This window comes from Cariama cristata, unplaced genomic scaffold (assembly GCF_000690535.1).
Source record: "Cariama cristata isolate BGI_N322 unplaced genomic scaffold, ASM69053v1 scaffold8652, whole genome shotgun sequence".
Taxonomy (NCBI): Eukaryota; Metazoa; Chordata; class Aves; order Cariamiformes; family Cariamidae; genus Cariama; species Cariama cristata.
The window spans coordinates 67,139-85,665 of NW_009604425.1; the positions used below are offsets into that span (position 1 = coordinate 67,139).

General features: G+C 39.7%; 1 protein-coding gene across 2 annotated transcripts in view; it reads left to right on the forward strand.

Moving 5' to 3' along the window:
• The window catches only part of ARVCF (armadillo repeat gene deleted in velocardiofacial syndrome), a 95,427-nt gene that overhangs the window by 8,064 nt on the left and 68,836 nt on the right, over positions 1-18,527 (forward strand). For both annotated transcript variants that reach the window (XM_009695605.1, XM_009695604.1), the window contains exons 2-3: positions 1,299-1,894; positions 11,395-11,894. In XM_009695605.1, the coding sequence (XP_009693907.1) occupies positions 1,299-1,894; positions 11,395-11,894 (1,096 nt within the window). The remainder of the gene's footprint in view (positions 1-1,298; positions 1,895-11,394; positions 11,895-18,527) is intronic.

Genomic DNA, 18,527 nt, shown 5'->3' on the forward strand with positions numbered 1-18,527 from the left:
ATTGATTCTCCCTCTCATCTTTGTGGATGTGTTGTTTTGTTGCTTGGTTAGGTTTTTTTACAAAGGGTTAAAAGTCAGCGTTCATCAGAGTTAAGGTAACTTTTCATAGGTTAAAGTAACTTTATTAGGGTTAGGGTAACCAAGGATAGATCGGCTTCTGCTGGACTTTGTATTCTTCCCAAAAGACCTTTTTTTGCTGGTCACTCTGGAAGACAGTACAGAAGTTGATGGACCCCAGATACCAACCAAAACAGAAAGTCCTTTGCTAGTTTGTAAATAGTAGTAGCCTTTGACCAGCACTGTCTTATGCAGATTACCAGACCTTTCCCATGAAGGCAGAACATTCTTGGAAACTCTTGAGGAGTCTTTGTTCTTACCCTTTAGCAAGAAACCCTGAACACAAGTGCCCTCTGGACGATTACCATTTCCACTTCTTGTTGGTTATGTGAAATAGTCTAATTCTATCCGTGTTGAAATGAAATGTGATTTATGGGAAGAAAAGTTAAAGATGTATTGGCGTACAGGTTGTTATTTCAAGACCCTTGTCTCGCCCAGTGTGTTTAGAGTGGTTGCATTTGCAAAAGTTGTGTAGCGTTAATGTTCATTGTTGCAAATTTGTTGGTCACCAAAACAGTGGAATGACAACAACTACCTGTTGGGCTTGTAGGGTGATGGTTGGATGTAAGCATATCGTAAAAGAGAAAGTAGTTGTGCTGTCTAAAAGCTTGAAGCCTGAAAATTTTCTGTTTGAGATCATTGTTTCCTCAATGTTACTGTCAAATTTGAACTCCATCAAGTTACACACTGATACAAACTTGATCCAGATCAGCCCAGGAGCATATAACTGTTGTTCTGTCACACTAGAGAATGTGATGTGGTATTTATGCTAATTCTGGGAGGACAGGCTGTGGCTCCTCAACATCGTAAAGTCCACTCTAGGAAAGATGCCTCCGAAAACATTTTGGGAAAATTTGAACTGGTGTGATGACTTTGCACTGCTTCCACGCACTGTCACGTGGCTGCAGTGTTTTTGATTTGGTAGTAAGAGCCCCAGAGTGCACTTAACTCTGGCTCTATGACCTGTCTTTTCAGCTTTTTGTAGAAATGTTTTCCCACTCTTAAATCCTAAACCTAATAGATGAACTCATGAGTACACGAGTGCTCCCATTCAACAGGCATGCCACTGTAATATGCTTTGTGATGCACTCTCCACGTTTTACTGCTCTAACTCCCCATATGTCTCTTCACATTGTGCAGCAAGGAGAAAATTAACGTATTTATTTGCTGCTTCTTCACAGGTAACCAAAATGGTGAAAACGGTCACCACCAGAACAGTGCGTCAGGTGCCACTTGGGCCTGATGGCCTGCCATCAATGGATGGCTCGTCTCCTATGGGCAGCTACACAGATTCAATAGACAGAAGGTACATGAAGAATGGAGAGCGGTACATCACACCACAGGCATCATCCACATTAACCAGATCTTACAACACCTACAATGATTCTTACCCTGAAAGCCAGGAAGGCCAGTATCGCCCTTATATCAGTCATGATGGTTATGGAGATCTGTCCGATAACTACGGCAGCTTGTCTCGTGGTGTCAACTACCGTCCTCGCTATGCCTACATGCCAGGAAACAGTTACAGGCCAGATGATGGTAGCTTCACTTTGCCAAGCAGAAGGGATAACTACGGTCCTGTTGCCCAGCCTCAGGTGCCAGTGGGTAGCAACGTTGACTTGAACCAACGTTTCCAGCCAGAGCCCTATGGCCTGGAAGATGATAACCGCAGCCTTGGAGTAGATGATGAAGGATATGAACTGGATCCTGATTACTCCACTGTGAACCGGAGGACATCTGCAGGTGTGCCAGAGAGAGGAAGGCCTCACAAAGGAAGGTAAACCGCAGTTGTTTTTTACAATGCTAATCTGCAGCTGGTTTGCTTATTTGAACACATACATTTGATAGATTAATGGTCTAGTAAGTTCTGGAATTACTTGACAGAAAAACAGGTAGAATCCATCATTTCATTAGCCCATAAATGACTCCAAAATGCACATGAAATACAGAAGGGAGTTGAGGGTAGTGCTCAAGAACACTTTCACTGTGTTTCTGGGCTGCTTAGTTTAGATTGACATTAGAAGGAAAGAAATTATCTTATAGAAGAGGGCTAAGTTACTTTTTTTCTCTTCCAAAAATGAATTGTGGCTGCAATGTTGTCCCAGAGCCATCCCATGCTAGCAAGGTGAAAAGAGGGATTTGTCATCTGTGAGACTTCTGACAGGTCTTGTTATGTGCACATCCAAATAAAAATTTTGAACAGCTGCTTGGGGTTGCAGACAAGCTGATCTGTGGTGGTGAAGGGATGCCTTGTTAAAGAAAAGCTGTCTTGTGAGGTGTTTAACAGCCTCAGCTCCTGATTCTGTGCTAACCGCACACCCTCAGCTACATGACCAGTTTGTGCTGAATCTCACAGAAGTACTTCAGCATTTTGTAAGACCGGATCGTTGTTTGATCTGTTCCTGTATAAAGGGGAGATAAGAGCATCTGTGTTGCACTTGATGTAACTATAGTGACCAGTCACAAATTAGTTCTGGTTCAGTCTGCTTTCCGAGGGATGTTCTATTTTATGCCGTATTTTCTGGTATCGACCAGTCACAAATTACTTCTGGTTCAGTCTGCTTTCTGAGGATTGTTCTATTTTATGCCGTATTTTCTGGTATCAGTTTTTATGCTGGGCTTGCAGCTATCAGCTCTTGCATTTGGAGAAAAAAAGAAAAAACAAGCTTGGGAAGAGAATCTTACTACTCAGCTGAAAGTCATCTTCTGAATATGAACATGAAAAACTTGTATACTTTGTTTTCCAAGCAGTGTGCAAACTTTTGTGTGTGCCTTCATGAAGTCATATCCTCATGATTTGTGTTTTGATTTGGATTTAGTTCTCATTATTTTCCTTTTAATTTAGAGCTGTAAAGAGAGTCTGGAACCCACCTGCCTCTGTGTGTGTAGATGGTCTTTAGACTTAATACTTCTGACCGAAGGCTTCTTCATCAGCAGTAGTTGGTGGTGGGATTTGGGTAGGCCTTTTCGCTCTCTTGTCTTGAAGTGCTCCTACTTGGAGATGTTATGTCATTCATGGTTTCATTCATACTTTCATAGCTCTATCTTCCTTCATATTTCTGGAAGTTCGTTTTAAAGCTAAATGGCATCAAGCACCTGCAAATGGTCATCTATATTTAAAAAAAAAAAAAAAAGAGAGAGAAAAGTTGTCAAGGCATATCTCGCAGAACCCCCTTTAAGTTCCTTGTGACATCTTTGATCTTGCAAGCTTACCAACCAGTGGAACCACATCAATGCTTTATGGGGTTAAAGGAAATACCTGCAACCAGTGAGTGCCCAAAATACTGATCATTTAATCAAACTTTAATTGGTGCTTCCCTGCATCTAAGCAGGTTTACAGTTCTCGTTAAAAACAGTCAGGCAGCAGTGCTTTTAAATTTTTATTAACATTTTTCAAACTGTATGCATCATGAATAATTAAATGTATTCTTAGAACCTACCCATTTGCATTTTTAAAGTTTTTTGTTGTTTGTTTTTTTTTTTTTAAAACATCACTTTGATTTATTGTTCCTTACAGTTTGGATAGGACCAATTCAGAATTTTTGTTCTACATTTCTTTTGTTGTGAGTTGTTTTTTCCGTATTTAATATGATCAGAGACTTTGACAAGTAATTAGCCTGACTGTGGCAGCAAACTTTTAGCTGGTGAGAACATAAGACGATTGTATGAGGGCCTCTTCATAAGTAGTTACTTTTTGACATTTCAAAGAAATACTTGAACAATTCAATAAACCTGCATTTCAGATAAGCGACTGATCTGCAGGAAACTAAAGACTACAAATAGTGCTTTGTACTAGATGAGGGTAATTACTACTTGATTATTCCTGTCTAGATTTTTTTAAAATAAGTTATTCCTTGTGAAAATTATTAAATGAATGTGATAAATTGATGGCACTTTTGATTTCAAAAAGTTTGTGTGTTTAGAATAGGTATAGCAACAACATTGTTAGCTCTTCTACATCGCACTGACTTTTAGCTTGCGCATCTTCATCGTGTCGTGAACGGGATTCTTCTGTTAGCTAACTCTCTACGGAAACGTAAGTTATTCTATTATTTTCTTCCCAGTAAGTGCTGCCCTCATTTGTTAATAGTTTAAAGGTAGAATAAGGATCCTTACTGTCGGGACCTAGTTTTGATACTGTTCTGTCTGGGAGAACTGAATGGAGGTTTCTCATCTGAATCTGGTAGTGAGTCTCGAGCTCTGTGTGATAAGGAGGCAACCCAGCTGTGTCTGGAGGGGATCCTAGTCAAGGGGGTTACAAGTACAGATTGTTCTTTCCATCCCTTGCCTACTCCATTTGATCACATAGATAAATATCTACTGTGCTTTCCTTTTGTCCACACCAGCCTTGTTTTAAGCTACTTGTATTTCATTTTAAATTGGGGGAAAATATGCCTCCTCACAAACATCTACAAGTCCAGAAACGTGCAAAAAGGCAAATATTCCCTCTGTTGGCTCTTCAGTGCCTGTGGCTGGGTTTGTTTCTCATTTTCTTTCATATTGGGTCTCTGATGTAAAGTATATTATTTTCTGCAAGAAGGATACCTGGCACTTAATGTTCTTTTTGTCAGCATGTGCTCTGGTTTGGTTTTAAGTCAGATTGCGTAATAAATTTCGGGTGAAAGGCATCTGAGGTGTGTAATACTGATTTAATGTTAGTCAAATTTACTTGTGAAGGTATTTACACATCTTTAATTGGGTTTATGCTCTTCTTTTTTTCATTTGGTAGGTTGCCTTTATTAAATTAGGAGTTTTTTTTATTACAGTCTTTAAAAACATGTAGTCTTATGGTGTTCCCAGGTGTTTTTATATACAATCCTTTTTCGAAAGAAGCAGGAAGTACTGAATATTTTTCATTCACAAAAACCATCCCTACTATTACATGAATATTTTTTAATTATTAAATTGATGTTAACACAAATGAGCAGGAAAAAATGGCGAGTCACAATTCATCTTATTTTTTTAAATTATCTTCTATTCAACTTCTCATTTCTTGCCTCTGCAGTAATTTCTTTCCAGAGTGGATCACTACAGTTTGTATTCATACTAGCATTCATGGGACTTCTTTTTCCCTAAAAACTCCAGAGCAGCTGTTGCCGGTGTTACTATTCCGGACTAGACAGGATATGAATTTTTAATGTTGACTAAATCAACAACAAAACAGTTTTCTGCTGTTAAATTTTCTATGGCAGAAGCCTGATCTGAGAGACCGAGACTATATTTGGTGGTCACTTCATGGTCCAAATTATTATTACCAGGAAATGAGCTAGATTTTAGATTAAATAATGGTAACACTAGGTCTCTCTTGCTTCTGTTGTGGATAGACAGTGTGAGAACATTGGTATCACATACATGTTTGTCACATTCTACTTCTGGTGTCTTTTTTCAATCTAGAATACAAAGGTTTGTGTTTGTATATAAACTTTCAGTCAGCACTTCAGCCTTAACTTCACCCATTTCAAGGGTGGTGGTCTCGCAGCAGCACCCACGCAGGCATCCCTAAGGCTGGGGAGGTATCTGTCACTGTAGACAGGCCTCTCTGGTTTAATGACCAACTGTAAGTGTTAATACCAGGACATAGGCAACATTGGGGTGTTGTCTAGTGTGGGGTGGGAGTGTATGGACAGGCCTAGGCAGAATGAGGTGAAGCAAAAAATGCAGTCAGTTTGGAAAAGGTTTTGTTTTTTCTGAGGCTCCTCCTTAGAATGAATTTGATCTCAGTTTGTTGATCTTCTGGTAGCAGAAGACTGACATGTGGCTGAGTTTTATGTGGCAGGCAGCAACCTCAGTCATCTCATCCAGTAGCAGCTTGCAGGTGGTTCCAGTCAGGGGAATTTCGGTATTTTAACCATATGACCCATAACTCAGACTTGTCTCAGCAGAGGATTCAGTCCAGTTTTGAATTCTCTTGTGTGCCCTCCTGTCAGGGAACAGAGGCTAGCAAAAGCAGGGCCTCATTCTGCAAAGTCTTTAGATTTCTTCTTCAGTGTTTGGCACAAAGTTCCCTGCTGAAATCCCAAGCCGTTCTGGTCTTTTGTCCTAAGCAGACATCAGCTGCAAACTGTGATGAATGTAAGACTTGTAGAAATTATTGAGGATTAAACATGTAAATCCTTCACCTGCTTACTCAAATGTTCCTATGTTGAAACCACAAGGAAGACGATAAATCCACAAGTGCTCTCCCAGTTTTTATCTATGCTAGAATGTGTTTTGATCAATTCCCTAAGACAGGTGATTAGTGAGACTCACAGCATCCTAAAAAACTCAGCTGCCTTGCTACAAACAGATGGAAGGCAAGATGCTTGTACTCAGCAACTCTGGCATACTACCAGATCTGTTCAGTCCCGAGAGTAAAGAGCTCTTGGCCTCCTGAGCACAGATGACTGTATCTACTGAAGCTCTCATTAGTCCTCCTTCTGTGTCAAGTGGCTTTCCTTTCCAACATAGCTGCTCTGCTGGTGAGAAGGTGAAAAACCACATTTGGCCCCCACCAATCCAACTCAGAAAGATGATTTCTTTACTCTGTGTGTAAAGTGGTGCTGATTTTACTCATTTGTCTTCAGAAGCTGGATGTATTGAACTCCCTGAGAGATACTTGCTTTTGACTTCTTCACTCTTTGCCTAGTCTGCACTTCTCTGGCTCCCAAGCTGCCTGTTGAAGAAGGGGAGATGGGACTTGACCTGGGCCAGACCGTCCCCACTCACACAGAGAGTGGGGATCTCTGTCTGCCAAGGCAGTCAAAGGCCTCCTGGTAGTTCTGCATTACGCTGCCTAATCAGTTATTTTGCTCCTTTGGAGATGATCAGGTTCGGTAAACTGCTTCCCGTCAGTTCTGTTGAGCAATGGCAGAGCGGATATTTAGAGCTTCCCTTGTAAAATATTTCAGGATTCTTTTCCTTTAATTACAGTGTGGGTTGTTTGGGAGATTGTTTTGGGTTTTTTCCTTTTTCTTTTTTTTTTACCTTCTCCAGACACGGTCACTGTATTTAGTCATGTGAATCTGAATTGGTGTGATACTTGCCTTTGCTGAACTCTCTTGTACAGCTCTTAAGTTCACACCAGGATCTCACAGTTTCTAGATAATTATTCAGGGTCTTGAAGGGTCAAGTTTCCAGGTGTTATCTTTGCTGCCAGGTAAAGTCATTGGGTTTTGTTACTGGTGCATTAACCAGTGGCTCTTGACATTGTTTCATCCTACAAAGGTATGTTGGTTCTGACCTGCGTGGGCTTATTTCAGCAACGAACAGTTCTTGTGTTCATCCTTTCTCTTACAGACACTTGAGAGACACCTGTCTTGTTTCAGAGTAGCTGTCTTTGTGTACTAAAATGATTGTGTTAGACGTGCAATCTTACTTTTTCACTAAGGAGATGGTCCAGCAGTATCAGGCTGAGATTAGCAGGAGCAGAGTTGTAAGTGAATGGTTCATGTAAGAAAGGGGCTGTATGAAAATGCAAACAGTTGTTAAAAGTCACTTATGGTTCAAGGTTTATTTCCTTGAGGATGCTTTGCTTCTGCTGTGGGGCTGGGGCCAGCAGTATGTACTGGGGTCACACTTCACCACGGAGCAGTACCTGGTGGGTTCTAAGCAATGCTGCCCTCTCCACCATCACCTGCATGATTCATCCTAAACCATTCCCAGCTCTCCATACCCACGGCACTCAGGAATGCAACCTCTCCCCTGCAGCATGAAACACTCAGCATCTTCCCATATCCTGTTCTATCCCAGCTCTGTGTCCTGGGGATTTCATCAGAGAGAGATCATCAAAGGCAAAGATTATCAAAGCCTATTAGCTGTCTTTGGTGCAACAGTAGCTTTGTATCAGAACAATGGAAGAAAAAACCCTCTTTTTTAAAAAAAAACTTTGTTAGAATAAGTAGCAAGTTGGGATGTGATCTTTCTTTTTTCTTTTTCTTAATGACTGATTCTTTACTTCAGGTATTCACATTCATATTTAATAACTAGTGATTGACAATTTTTAAAAAGTATTTTTGGTACAAGAGTTATGTGGTGCTCTCTCTTGTCTTGACACTGTTGCAATTTAAAGTCCTAACTCTGAAGTTTTATTTTGGGCAAATGTAGTGAATCCAAGGAGCTTTGTATGGCACAGGGGAGAGGATACAACACGAGGAAGATGGGCCCGTCTGTGTGGTTCTGTTTGGAAGGCTTTGTGGAAATAATGCAAACAAACTGCATCCCAAGACAATAATTATCTTTGCGTATTTGCATGGATGAGGAGGAGAGAGAAACTTAATTGTGCAGGTGTAATTGAGGTGGTGTACGGTTATCTTGCGGGCAGCTCATAAGACTGAGGCGTGCTGAATTGCAAGTTACCAAGTCAAGCAAGCAACAGCTGTGCAGAGGGAAATTATTAAAATTAATCTTCTGCTACTTTTCTTTTATGTAGTCAGTAAGAATTTAACATGAGGATGAGTTTGAGAAATGAGTTTTTGTTGTAGTTTTAATGCTCGTTGTGCCAAATTTGCATATGTAAAAACAGAATGATGTTTGAGGAGTAGTTAAGGGGTTTTGTTATTACTTCTGCCCTGTGTATATGCACACAAGTAAATCTTTTCAATGTTGTTACTTTCTTCTTGGAATGATGGAAACAGCTTTATTCCATAACAGAAAATACAATGGCTGTCCAGACATTGTAAATTACTGTGTAGAGCAGCTACTGAATTATACATACATAAATAACTGCATTGATAAAAGGTTTTCTTCAGATTCATTTTGAGTTTTGGATACTGGCCCATTTTTATCCTTTCATTCAGTTTACAGTTTAGAACAGCAATTAAAGCAACTTGAAGTCAGTAGAGGTGTTTTTAACATTAAAAGCGTTAATTGTACAAGACTAATTTCAGTCTCTATCTCCGGTTGCTCTTCTCCCCAGCGTCTAGTTTAATTAGCAGTCCCTTTAGGATAACAGCAAGCTCCATTTTCTTTCTGAGTTCTAATGGTCTATACTTCCGTCAGCATGACATCAGAAATTGTTCAGTAACATCAGTCAGTGCTTAAGACAAAAGTTTTTGAGAATCATTTTCTAACAATTAAAACTACTTGCTTGACTGAGGTAACTACAATACTGAGATAGCATCTGATCTGTCCAGGAAAAAACAGTAAGGCAAAAAGCTGATGCTGTTTAAAAAAAATATATATAAGGAGTTTATGTTAACATCTATTAAGAGTACTGTTAGAGGGAAGGGAAGATGAAGAAGAAAAACCTTCTAGACTTGAGGTTTAAAACAATGGGCTTAAATGGAGTTTTGATTCAGCTCCCCAGTGGGTTACCTCAGCTCTTCATTCTTGTCAGCCAGGTTAGCGAGCATGGGCATGACAAAGAACGCCGCACTGCCAAGGCAGTTCAATGGAACCTGGGTTTCAGGATGAGCAGGACTGCTGTTGTAGGTATGCACTGTCTTGCAGTGAGGTTGTTTCCCAGGTGAGTCTGAACCAAGTGGTCTTCAGAGGGCCCATGAAGGCTGTCTTACTACATTGGTTACTGAGGGTCTTTGAAAGGCCAGTGAATCTCCAAAAGTCTGGAGAGTATTTATTCCTCACTGGACTGGAAGACCCTCTACATACAATCAATGGCCAGCGCTACAGAAGACAGATGCTTGGGGAATACTGGGTTCCTGATGAGGGTAATAATGTTGTCCCATCACTTCCAAGTAGACCAGAACTTGTGTGCTACTGTCTGGTGCTGAACCTAAACATCAGCGTATGAAGTAGAGACAGTGCCTCGTGCAACAGACCGGAGTACACGCTAGGAAGGTGTTTGCTCTTCAGTGGCAGCCTTGCTGACAACAGACGGGACAGTTACAAGGCAAGCTAAAGGCTTTGTATCCTGCACAGCGCTGGTGTGGGGCAAAGCCTGAGAGATGATAGATGGCAAAGTTGAAAGTGGTTGTGGGAGTTCTTAACTGTTAGGTGCAAGTCGCCTTATTGCCCTGTGGGCTTACTCACATGTAAAATTGAAGAATTAGTGACCAGTGGATCACTGTGTGCAAGCTTCAGATTTCCTTTTGTACTTCTCCTAAGTATCTCGCAGATGGGTGCACTGCACATGCACTGAAGCTCCCCTGTATGAAGCATGCATGTTCTGGAGGATGAAAGTTGTCACTCTGAATAAGGGATGAAGTATATCAGTGAATCTCAAAACGAAATTCTGAAGTTGTAAATGCCTTTCCTTACAAATCTCTTGCAGAAATGTTCTGTCTTTAGCAGCTAGTTGTAGGAAGTGATCAGAGGGGGGGATATTTTTCTGAAGGTTAGAGGTTATAGTTGCATTGGTGGTTGTTAAAGAAATATTTGTCAAAAACTGATTTTTTGTTTTGTTTTAAAGAATATGGACGTTTGTAGTGTGAGAATGTGCTGTGTTAGAATATTTTCAACTGTACTGATTGCAGCTTTGCACTTTGTGTGAACTAGGACAGTAATATCTAAATAGGTGTATTAGCTGATTGTAACTGACCTTACTTCAGTTACAGTGAATTACGGCACAGTGAGATGGATGCCATTCATTCTAATGCTGTAAATGATTTTGAGAGTGTCTAACATCCAGGTTAATTGCTCATCTGGAGAAGAAAGCTCAGAGTACTGGACTTGTTTTGGATGTCCAGCAAATTACTCTGGGGTTAAAAGTTGGACCCAGGTCTCTTGACCGTTAGCTTCTTACTTGTATTCCAAATGATTCTGTACAAGATAGCCTTTTGTTACATACTTGGGTTGAGGACTTAGGTTTTTCGTCGTCTTTGACATTGTTATGTATATTGATGAGTTCAGTATACTTGTGTGAGCATCAACATGGAAATGTAGTGGAACTTCTCAGACTTGCTGTAAAGTACCTGTGGTCTCTGCCCAGGCCTTGCATGCCTTTAATTAGAGTTTTGGTTTGTTGCAGAAGTAGTGGCATTAATGAAGCTCAGTGTTTCCTATTAAATGTAATCCAGCTCTATTATAACTGTTTTGCTAAGTGACCAAAATGAAAGCAGTCTGTTTGACGACTTGCAGTTCCTGTCATTGTTTCATTGCTAGCCAAACAATTCCTGTGGTGTAGTCCCATCACTGCTGAGTACTCAGCTATGGTTAATTTTCAAGTTACTACAAATAAATTATTTGAAAGTGTAAATACGCTGCCCCTAATGATGTTTGTGATATTAACAGGTTTGCTCATAGCTGAAATCTCCATACTGACTCAGAGGTACAGAGTGTTTAAATGTGCCTTCTTTTTCCCCCCCCTCCCTTTCTTTCTCTTGGGACTGTTGCTTCTTACAGGGGCTACGATGACCCCATCGAGACAGAGATGGTTGAAGAGAGGATACCTTACCTTCACGGTGGCTACGCAGCACCGCTGGCACAGCCAGAGAGAGGAAGCATGGCTAGTATTGACCGTCTGGGGAAGCGCTCCCCCTCTATTGACAGCATTCGTAAAGACCCCAGGTGGAGGGACCCTGACCTCCCTGAAGTAATTGCCATGCTCAGCCACCCTATTGATCCAGTCAAGTCTAATGCCGCAGCCTACTTGCAGCACTTGTGCTACGAGAATGATAAAATCAAAAAGGACGTGAGGCACCTTAAAGGGATACCTATCTTGGTGGGCCTGCTTGATCATCCAAAGCCAGAGGTCCATCGTAAAGCCTGTGGGGCTCTCAGAAACATCTCCTATGGGAAGGATAATGAAAACAAGGTGGCTATAAAGAACTGTGATGGGATCCCTGCATTGATCAGACTATTGCGAAAAACAAATGACATGGAAGTCAGAGAGCTAATTACAGGTCAGTGTCTGTAGTTTCTTTAATGAATTATTCTTTAGAGGAGTCCTTTTTCAGCTTCAGGAGCAAGAATTTCTGGAGATTAGAGCATTGAAGGAGAATTTAGATCACTGGCTGCAGCTGTTTCTTTAGCTGCACTGCGTTTGTGGTGTGAGAAAGCCTAAGGCAAACGTGTGCCCTTCAGGAGGAAATGGAGATCATCTGTGTATGTAGCACACTCGGGTTTCCCTGGCTGCTGAGAGATGGATGATGCTTCTTGGATGTAGCATGCAACTGCATGTGGTTGAGTTACTGAAGCTTAAATGAGTTATAGCAACTTCATTGACAGGTAATTTGTAGTGCACTTGCCCTCAGTGTGTTATAATCATGAGGCAAGATATGCTAATCTAAAACTTTCCTTGTTAATCTCTTATAAAACAATCCTGCTGCCATGTCCCCACTGTTTCATGTTGATAGAACAGTCAGTCTCCTCAGGAACACTTTGAGGCTGTATATAAAGTTGCAGCACTTCTGGGCTGGAAAACTTAATTTTTTAAGGAGCATGGAGTCTGCTGTTGAGATGCTCTGGACATAGGTTTTACTTGTTGCAATAATCGCAAAAGGGAGAATTACATTTTCAAGTTACTGAGTTCTTGAAACACTTTGCAGGGAGTTTTCAATCACTTATAACTCCATTATTCAACCTGGTTTTTATTTGAACTTAGTCTTGGACATCATCCAAAAAGAATAATAAAGTATATGCCAAGTTTCAGAGTTCAGCCATTAAGTGGAAAATGGTGGAAAAGTATGTCAGCTCTTAAACTAAGGAGAAATATATTGTTCTTCAGTCTCCCATAACTCATGAGGAGAGAAATGGATTTCCCTTTCTCTTCTCAGAAGCAGCAGGGATGTTTGGATGGAGACCAGGACAGTTGCAGTGAATTTGACTGCCAGAACAGAATTTTTCAGAAAATTTTGTGAGTGCAAAAATGGGTCCAGGGCTGAAACTGTTTAGCTACCTTATCAGTGTTGGATTCTCTAAGCAGACCCTTTTGCAAACATGGATTAAGTGATTAGAAGTAAACATCATAATTCTATAATCACCTCGAAAAATTATAGCAGCTCTCCAAGTAATTTACTGGTAATCATAATTCTCTGAGATGAACGGTGGCCTTGGGTGTTCCAACTGTTCTTCCCCAGCCATTATAGGATATTTGGCAAACTAGGTCTAAATATACAGTGTAGAAACTGGCAGGGATATTTTCCCAGTCCTTTTCCAGTGAGCTGGTAAATGAGAGCTATCTGTTTTGCTGGAGAACCTCTAAGTAGTATGTGTTGGTTGTGCTTTGATTGCTGCCTCTGCTTTGTCTCTTAACATGGAAACTCTCTAGGTAGTATTTGTATCCATTTGTTGCGCTCATTTAGTATGATGACTGACTTAAATTTATTGGGGGGTTGAGTTGTTTTTTTGTTTGGTTTTTCTTTTGATAAAGAATATCTGTGTATCTACTGTTCTAGTTTACTCAAAACTGATTTCTGGAGTGCTGAGAAGGAATACATTTATTTCTTTAGATTCAAGAAAGGAGAAACCAGTCTATAATTTACTCTGAAGGAATATCATTATAATGCTAAGTGGTAATCAGCTACTTTTGAGATGGCAAAAACAAACTGGATGTTTTCCCTTTTCACTCTAAATGGCGATTGCTTTGATTTCCAGTTGATTAATTAGTTTTACAGTTCACATGCATTTTATTTGACAGTAGTTCCTGCTAATTAAATGTAGTATTTTTATTCCACTTTGGTTTTTGCTATTTAGAGCTCTTTATTTCCCCTTACTGAGAAACACCAGGAATACTGAGGGCACTAACCTAAACAGATGTCCAGCAACAGCTGATGTGCATTTAATCTCCACCTAACCAGGAATAATTTCATTCCACTTCTAAAATGATATCACCAGATATGGTGTGAGACATTCAAGCATCAGTACAGAAGAGAAGAGTATTCCAGCAATGCATCTGTGACTGATGCTGGTGTACTTGCAGTCAGTGTTCAAAGCCTCGGCTGATAATGTGGAATTGTCCTTTCGAAAAATGAGCTCCAAAACTCAGCAGAGAGAAACAAGAGCCAACTTGAAGTGCAAAGCGAGCATTCAGCCAGGGCTGCTACAAAAGGACTGTGTGTTGCAACCTCAGAAATTCAGATCACAGTTCTGATGTTCTCGTGGTAGAAATCTTGACTTCCTATCCAGGCGCTTTTCCCTAGCGATAGACCAAAGTCTACCTTTGCCATGAAAGTTTTTTATTCTGTTTGGAGTGAAATCTCTGGGGACTTCTGCAGCAATGCAAAAGAGAAATGGAAGAAAAGACAACACCATACAGAGCTTGCTTGTTTATTTCTTTTAATGGGCTGCAAATTCAAGTTTGGTATGACACACTGACTTTTCTGTGGTTTAATATTTCTTTAACTCAATACTGGCTGCTTTTCAAAAGGTGAATGGTAATCATCAGCTGGTCATCCCAGATGTGGACGAATGATAAAATAATCCTGTTTTCTGAAGAGATGTATGTAATTTAAAGAAATTCAAATAATTCAGATGCCCGAATTCAAAAGCACTTCCAATCTTGAAGTTTAGCTTCTCTGGGTGTGGGACACTGCCTGCCTGTAGGACAGGAGGTACATGGGAGCATACAATAAGACACGTTATTTGCAGCTGGAGAGGGTGCTTTCTGGCAAAAGAGAGCATCATTCTCTTCTAATTTGAGAGTCAGTCCTTGGCTTTAGTACAGCTCCATGGCCTTTCATTTACTTGGTGATCTGATGCAGCAGCCGCAGCTGTCCAGAACAGTACGAAACAGGCCAGCCAGCTGAGTCTGGTCAGTGGGTTAATGGAGTGGGAAAAAAGGCTATGCCAATATGTTAAAAATGCATGAGGTAGATGCAGTGGCAGGGGAGCATGAGGTAGGAATTGGATGTGTGACGCTCAGTGCTGAATGAGTGAGAGTTGATGTGTCAGAAGTGTGTTCGCTTGACTGCTTCCCAGAATATACATTTTAGAGAACGCAAGTTAGACAAACGTGTTGACATGCAATTGTGGAAGCAGGTTGAGTATACTGACACAAGACTACTGCCAGATTAAGCAAGTCTGTAGTTTTTCTCTTTCAGATAGCACTGGTTTTAGCAGAATTTGAAAACCTTCTCTGGCTTAATCCCATCTCTGTTTTACCAGATGTTCTTGATATATCTGCAGATGGCACTAAATCATGATGTCCCTGAAGGTAAGACAGATATGCGAGGCATGTAAAAATGCCTTCAAAACTTATAAAACACCACAGATCTCACTTTTCTTTCCTTTTAAAGTGTGGAGTTACAAAATGTCTCCCATCTATTGCACTGAGAAAAGCTTGATTTAACTGTTAGAGTGTCCATAAGTAAATCATGAGTAGAGTTATGATGAGAAAGGTTCTTCAAAATTCTTCCTTGTATCCCATTCTAGTCTTGGAAATGTACTGCTGAACTTTCAGTGGATCATTTTCTTGAGGAACAGAGAGAAATGAGGATTAAGCTGATAAGGAATTAAATCTTTTCTGACTGGGAAAGCTGCAAAAGTTATCTTGAGTGATAAGGTTTTTTTTTGTGGAGGAATTGTGCCCATCAGATATGCAAGACCAAAATTCTGTTACATTCTTTGAAAAGTGATCAGAAGTTGGTAGCTTTAAGGAATAATTTTGTTCTTTGTGAGAACACTGAAAGTAATTTTGTTTTCGAACATCGTTGCACTGATTTTAAGTTGTGCAGAATGCAATTTTCCTGATGCTGTATGTTGCCAAGCTGGTTTTAATTGAAAAATTATTGACCTTCAAAATGCTTTGCAGAGGAAATATTTTGATCTAATATTATAATAGAAACTTGCAGATTGATCATCTTGCTCAGAATTCACACCTTCTTGGCTTTTATTTATGCTAAGATCCTGTCAGCTGATCAGACACTAACTTTTCTTTGAAGTACAATGCTGTCTTGAACTTTCTGATTACAGATGAGCTTAATCCTTCCATTTTCTATTAGAAGGCTTGTCAGAAGAAGGTCCCTTTTCATGGTGTGTTCTAAGACACAGTAGTTCATATTGAGGTTCTCAACTTGACCACTGCTAAACTTGAAGAAGCACAGTTGCAATCTTCCAGACTTTGAATGATACAAACAAGTCTGTCAAATGCATCCAGGACCAACATACTGTCCGAGAAGTCCTTGGTGAATATAGTGCAGAGCACTTTATTTTTCCGAATGGGGAATTATTTGGTATGGACCATAGATAAAGAATTAAACAGCTGCTTCTAATTTCTTGGTGACATTGGATTTCTGCAAGTCAGCACAGCAGGAAAAGACTGCCCTTGGATTTCAGAAGATAATAGCATGTATGTATTCTTCCACAATTTCTTCAGAAATCTTTCCACAGCTCCAAGGAGGCAGAAATTTAAGGTTGTGGCCCTAATCACTTTTACTATAACATAAATCATATAGCTATGTTTACAGCTTATAGTAATTTTTAGTATATTTTTATAATCAGTACTTTTGAAATAAAACCTTGTAGCTGTTGTCTCTGCTTAACAAGCTGAAAGAGTAGAGGTAATGGTTGTAGTTAGAAATATATATTACAAATAGTATTTATGAATAAAATAAAGATTGATCATGATTGTGATCAGCTTCTGAAAAGCAATAGTTCATCATCTTTCTTTAGTCCTAAAATTCATGCAATCTGTGGTCAAAAAGGCCAATACTTGTAGTGAAAGTGCATGGAAAATTTAGGTGACTTAATTTCCCTTATGCTGCTCTGTTAGTGACTTGATTTCTCTTGGGTGCTATTCATTTAAATTCATTAAACTTAGAGTTTTAAAAACAGTGTTTTCAGCTTGTTAGATCATTAGTGTGTTATGCTAATAGAGATAGGGAATGATTTTTAAAGATGGATGTCAAATTTACAGGGTTTTTAATTTTTTTAACTCAGATTTTCTCTTACACTGCTGAAACCTACAGTCTGATCTGAATTTGTTAACTTTTTTTAACTTCCTGTGGCTGTCACTATCAGTGTCTTTTCCGTGGAATTTGTTTTCCCAAGAGCTGAAAGGATACTGGGATTTAGACCTCTTTGTTTCATAATTTTGAATAAGAAAAATGTATTGTCACTGTTTATTTTCTGTATCCTCTCTTGTGGAGTATTTTCTCAATGAAGTCAGCCTTGAATCTGAATTTTTCTTCTGTGTCTTTGGAACCACAAGATTCCCTCATCCCTGTTTATCTTGGGCTACCTTTCCGTTAAGTGCTGCACCTTTTCCTTCACTGAATGCTGTTCAATTGAAGAGTTTGTGCTTTTTTCTTTTTTTTAAGAGTAAGACTGTCTTTTATTCTTTTTCACGGTTTGTTGGTGTTTTCTATGAAGCACTTGAGAGATCAGAGGAAGATGAGAATTGAAAAGCTTGTAAGCTGTTGGGTTTTTTCTTCAAAGAGGATAGAGGAAAGGCATTCTGTTTAACTTCAATGCCTGTTGTCTGGTCGCTGCTCGATGAGATCGACAGTCAAAATGTGTTTGCCCTAAATGGTTTATTACATAAATTGCAGTCAACCTCTTAATAAAGATTCTGATGAATATGTACAAGAGATTCTTTTCTTAGGGGCAGGTTCTTGGGCAGTTCTCTTGGTCTAGAGGGGGTTGCTGCCTTCAGTGAAGCTGACTTGTGTGTGCTGGATTGGCAAGTTAGTGCTGTTTTCAGTGTTGCAACCCAGCTAGAATACTATTGAATCCCAGTTGCATTTAGTCTCTTGAAATAACTACCGATGAATGAGAATATAGAAGAGGGAGTTTGCAGGTGATGATTTTATTTTACACGTTGGAGTTGAAGGTATTGAAATCTAGACACAAATCTCTAAGTCTTAAAATAAGCAAAAGATTTGAGCGCTGGAAAACTTTTGTACAATCCAGTAATATTAGAGCTCTTGGAAATTTTACAGGTATTTTTTGCTTTTTAATTGTATGTCTACCTGGTTCTTCTTAAGCGGTGAAATTTACCTTTGTAGTTTCCCTGTACAGATAACTCATTATGTCACTCCTCCAGGGTAGGGGAAAAGGCAGAATCTAATTTCAGGTGTGAAAGAAGTTTGTGCATTTAAGGAAAGAGCTCTTAAAACTGAAGGGCTGTCAGATTTTAAAACTTAGCTCTTCCACATACAGATGATTTTAAATGTTCATATTGTTTCCAGTTGCAGTATTTTGCGGTTTCAAAAGAACAGAAATGCAGGATCCTTTCAAACACTGTACTAGGTTCCTCAGTTGATGCCACCTTTTCCTAATAGTGTTTTTTTTTGACCACTGCAAATACCGAATGCTCCATTTATGATCCTGTGAGGGAAGCCTGACAGAACCCTCCAGAACCAGGGTGTGCTGCACCCACTGTTCTCAGTTTCAATCTCGGTTTGCTCCAGAGATGATTATCCTGTATAATTTCCTGAGATTTATCCATCTCACTCAATGCTGGATGTTTGGATTTTGCATTAGAGTTTTGAAGTATGAGCCAGCAGTGCTTTTAGAGATCTAATCATAATTATTATTTTTATATCAATGAGTCTAATACACTTAAGGAATTGGTGTACAGTAACTTAAGAAAGAGT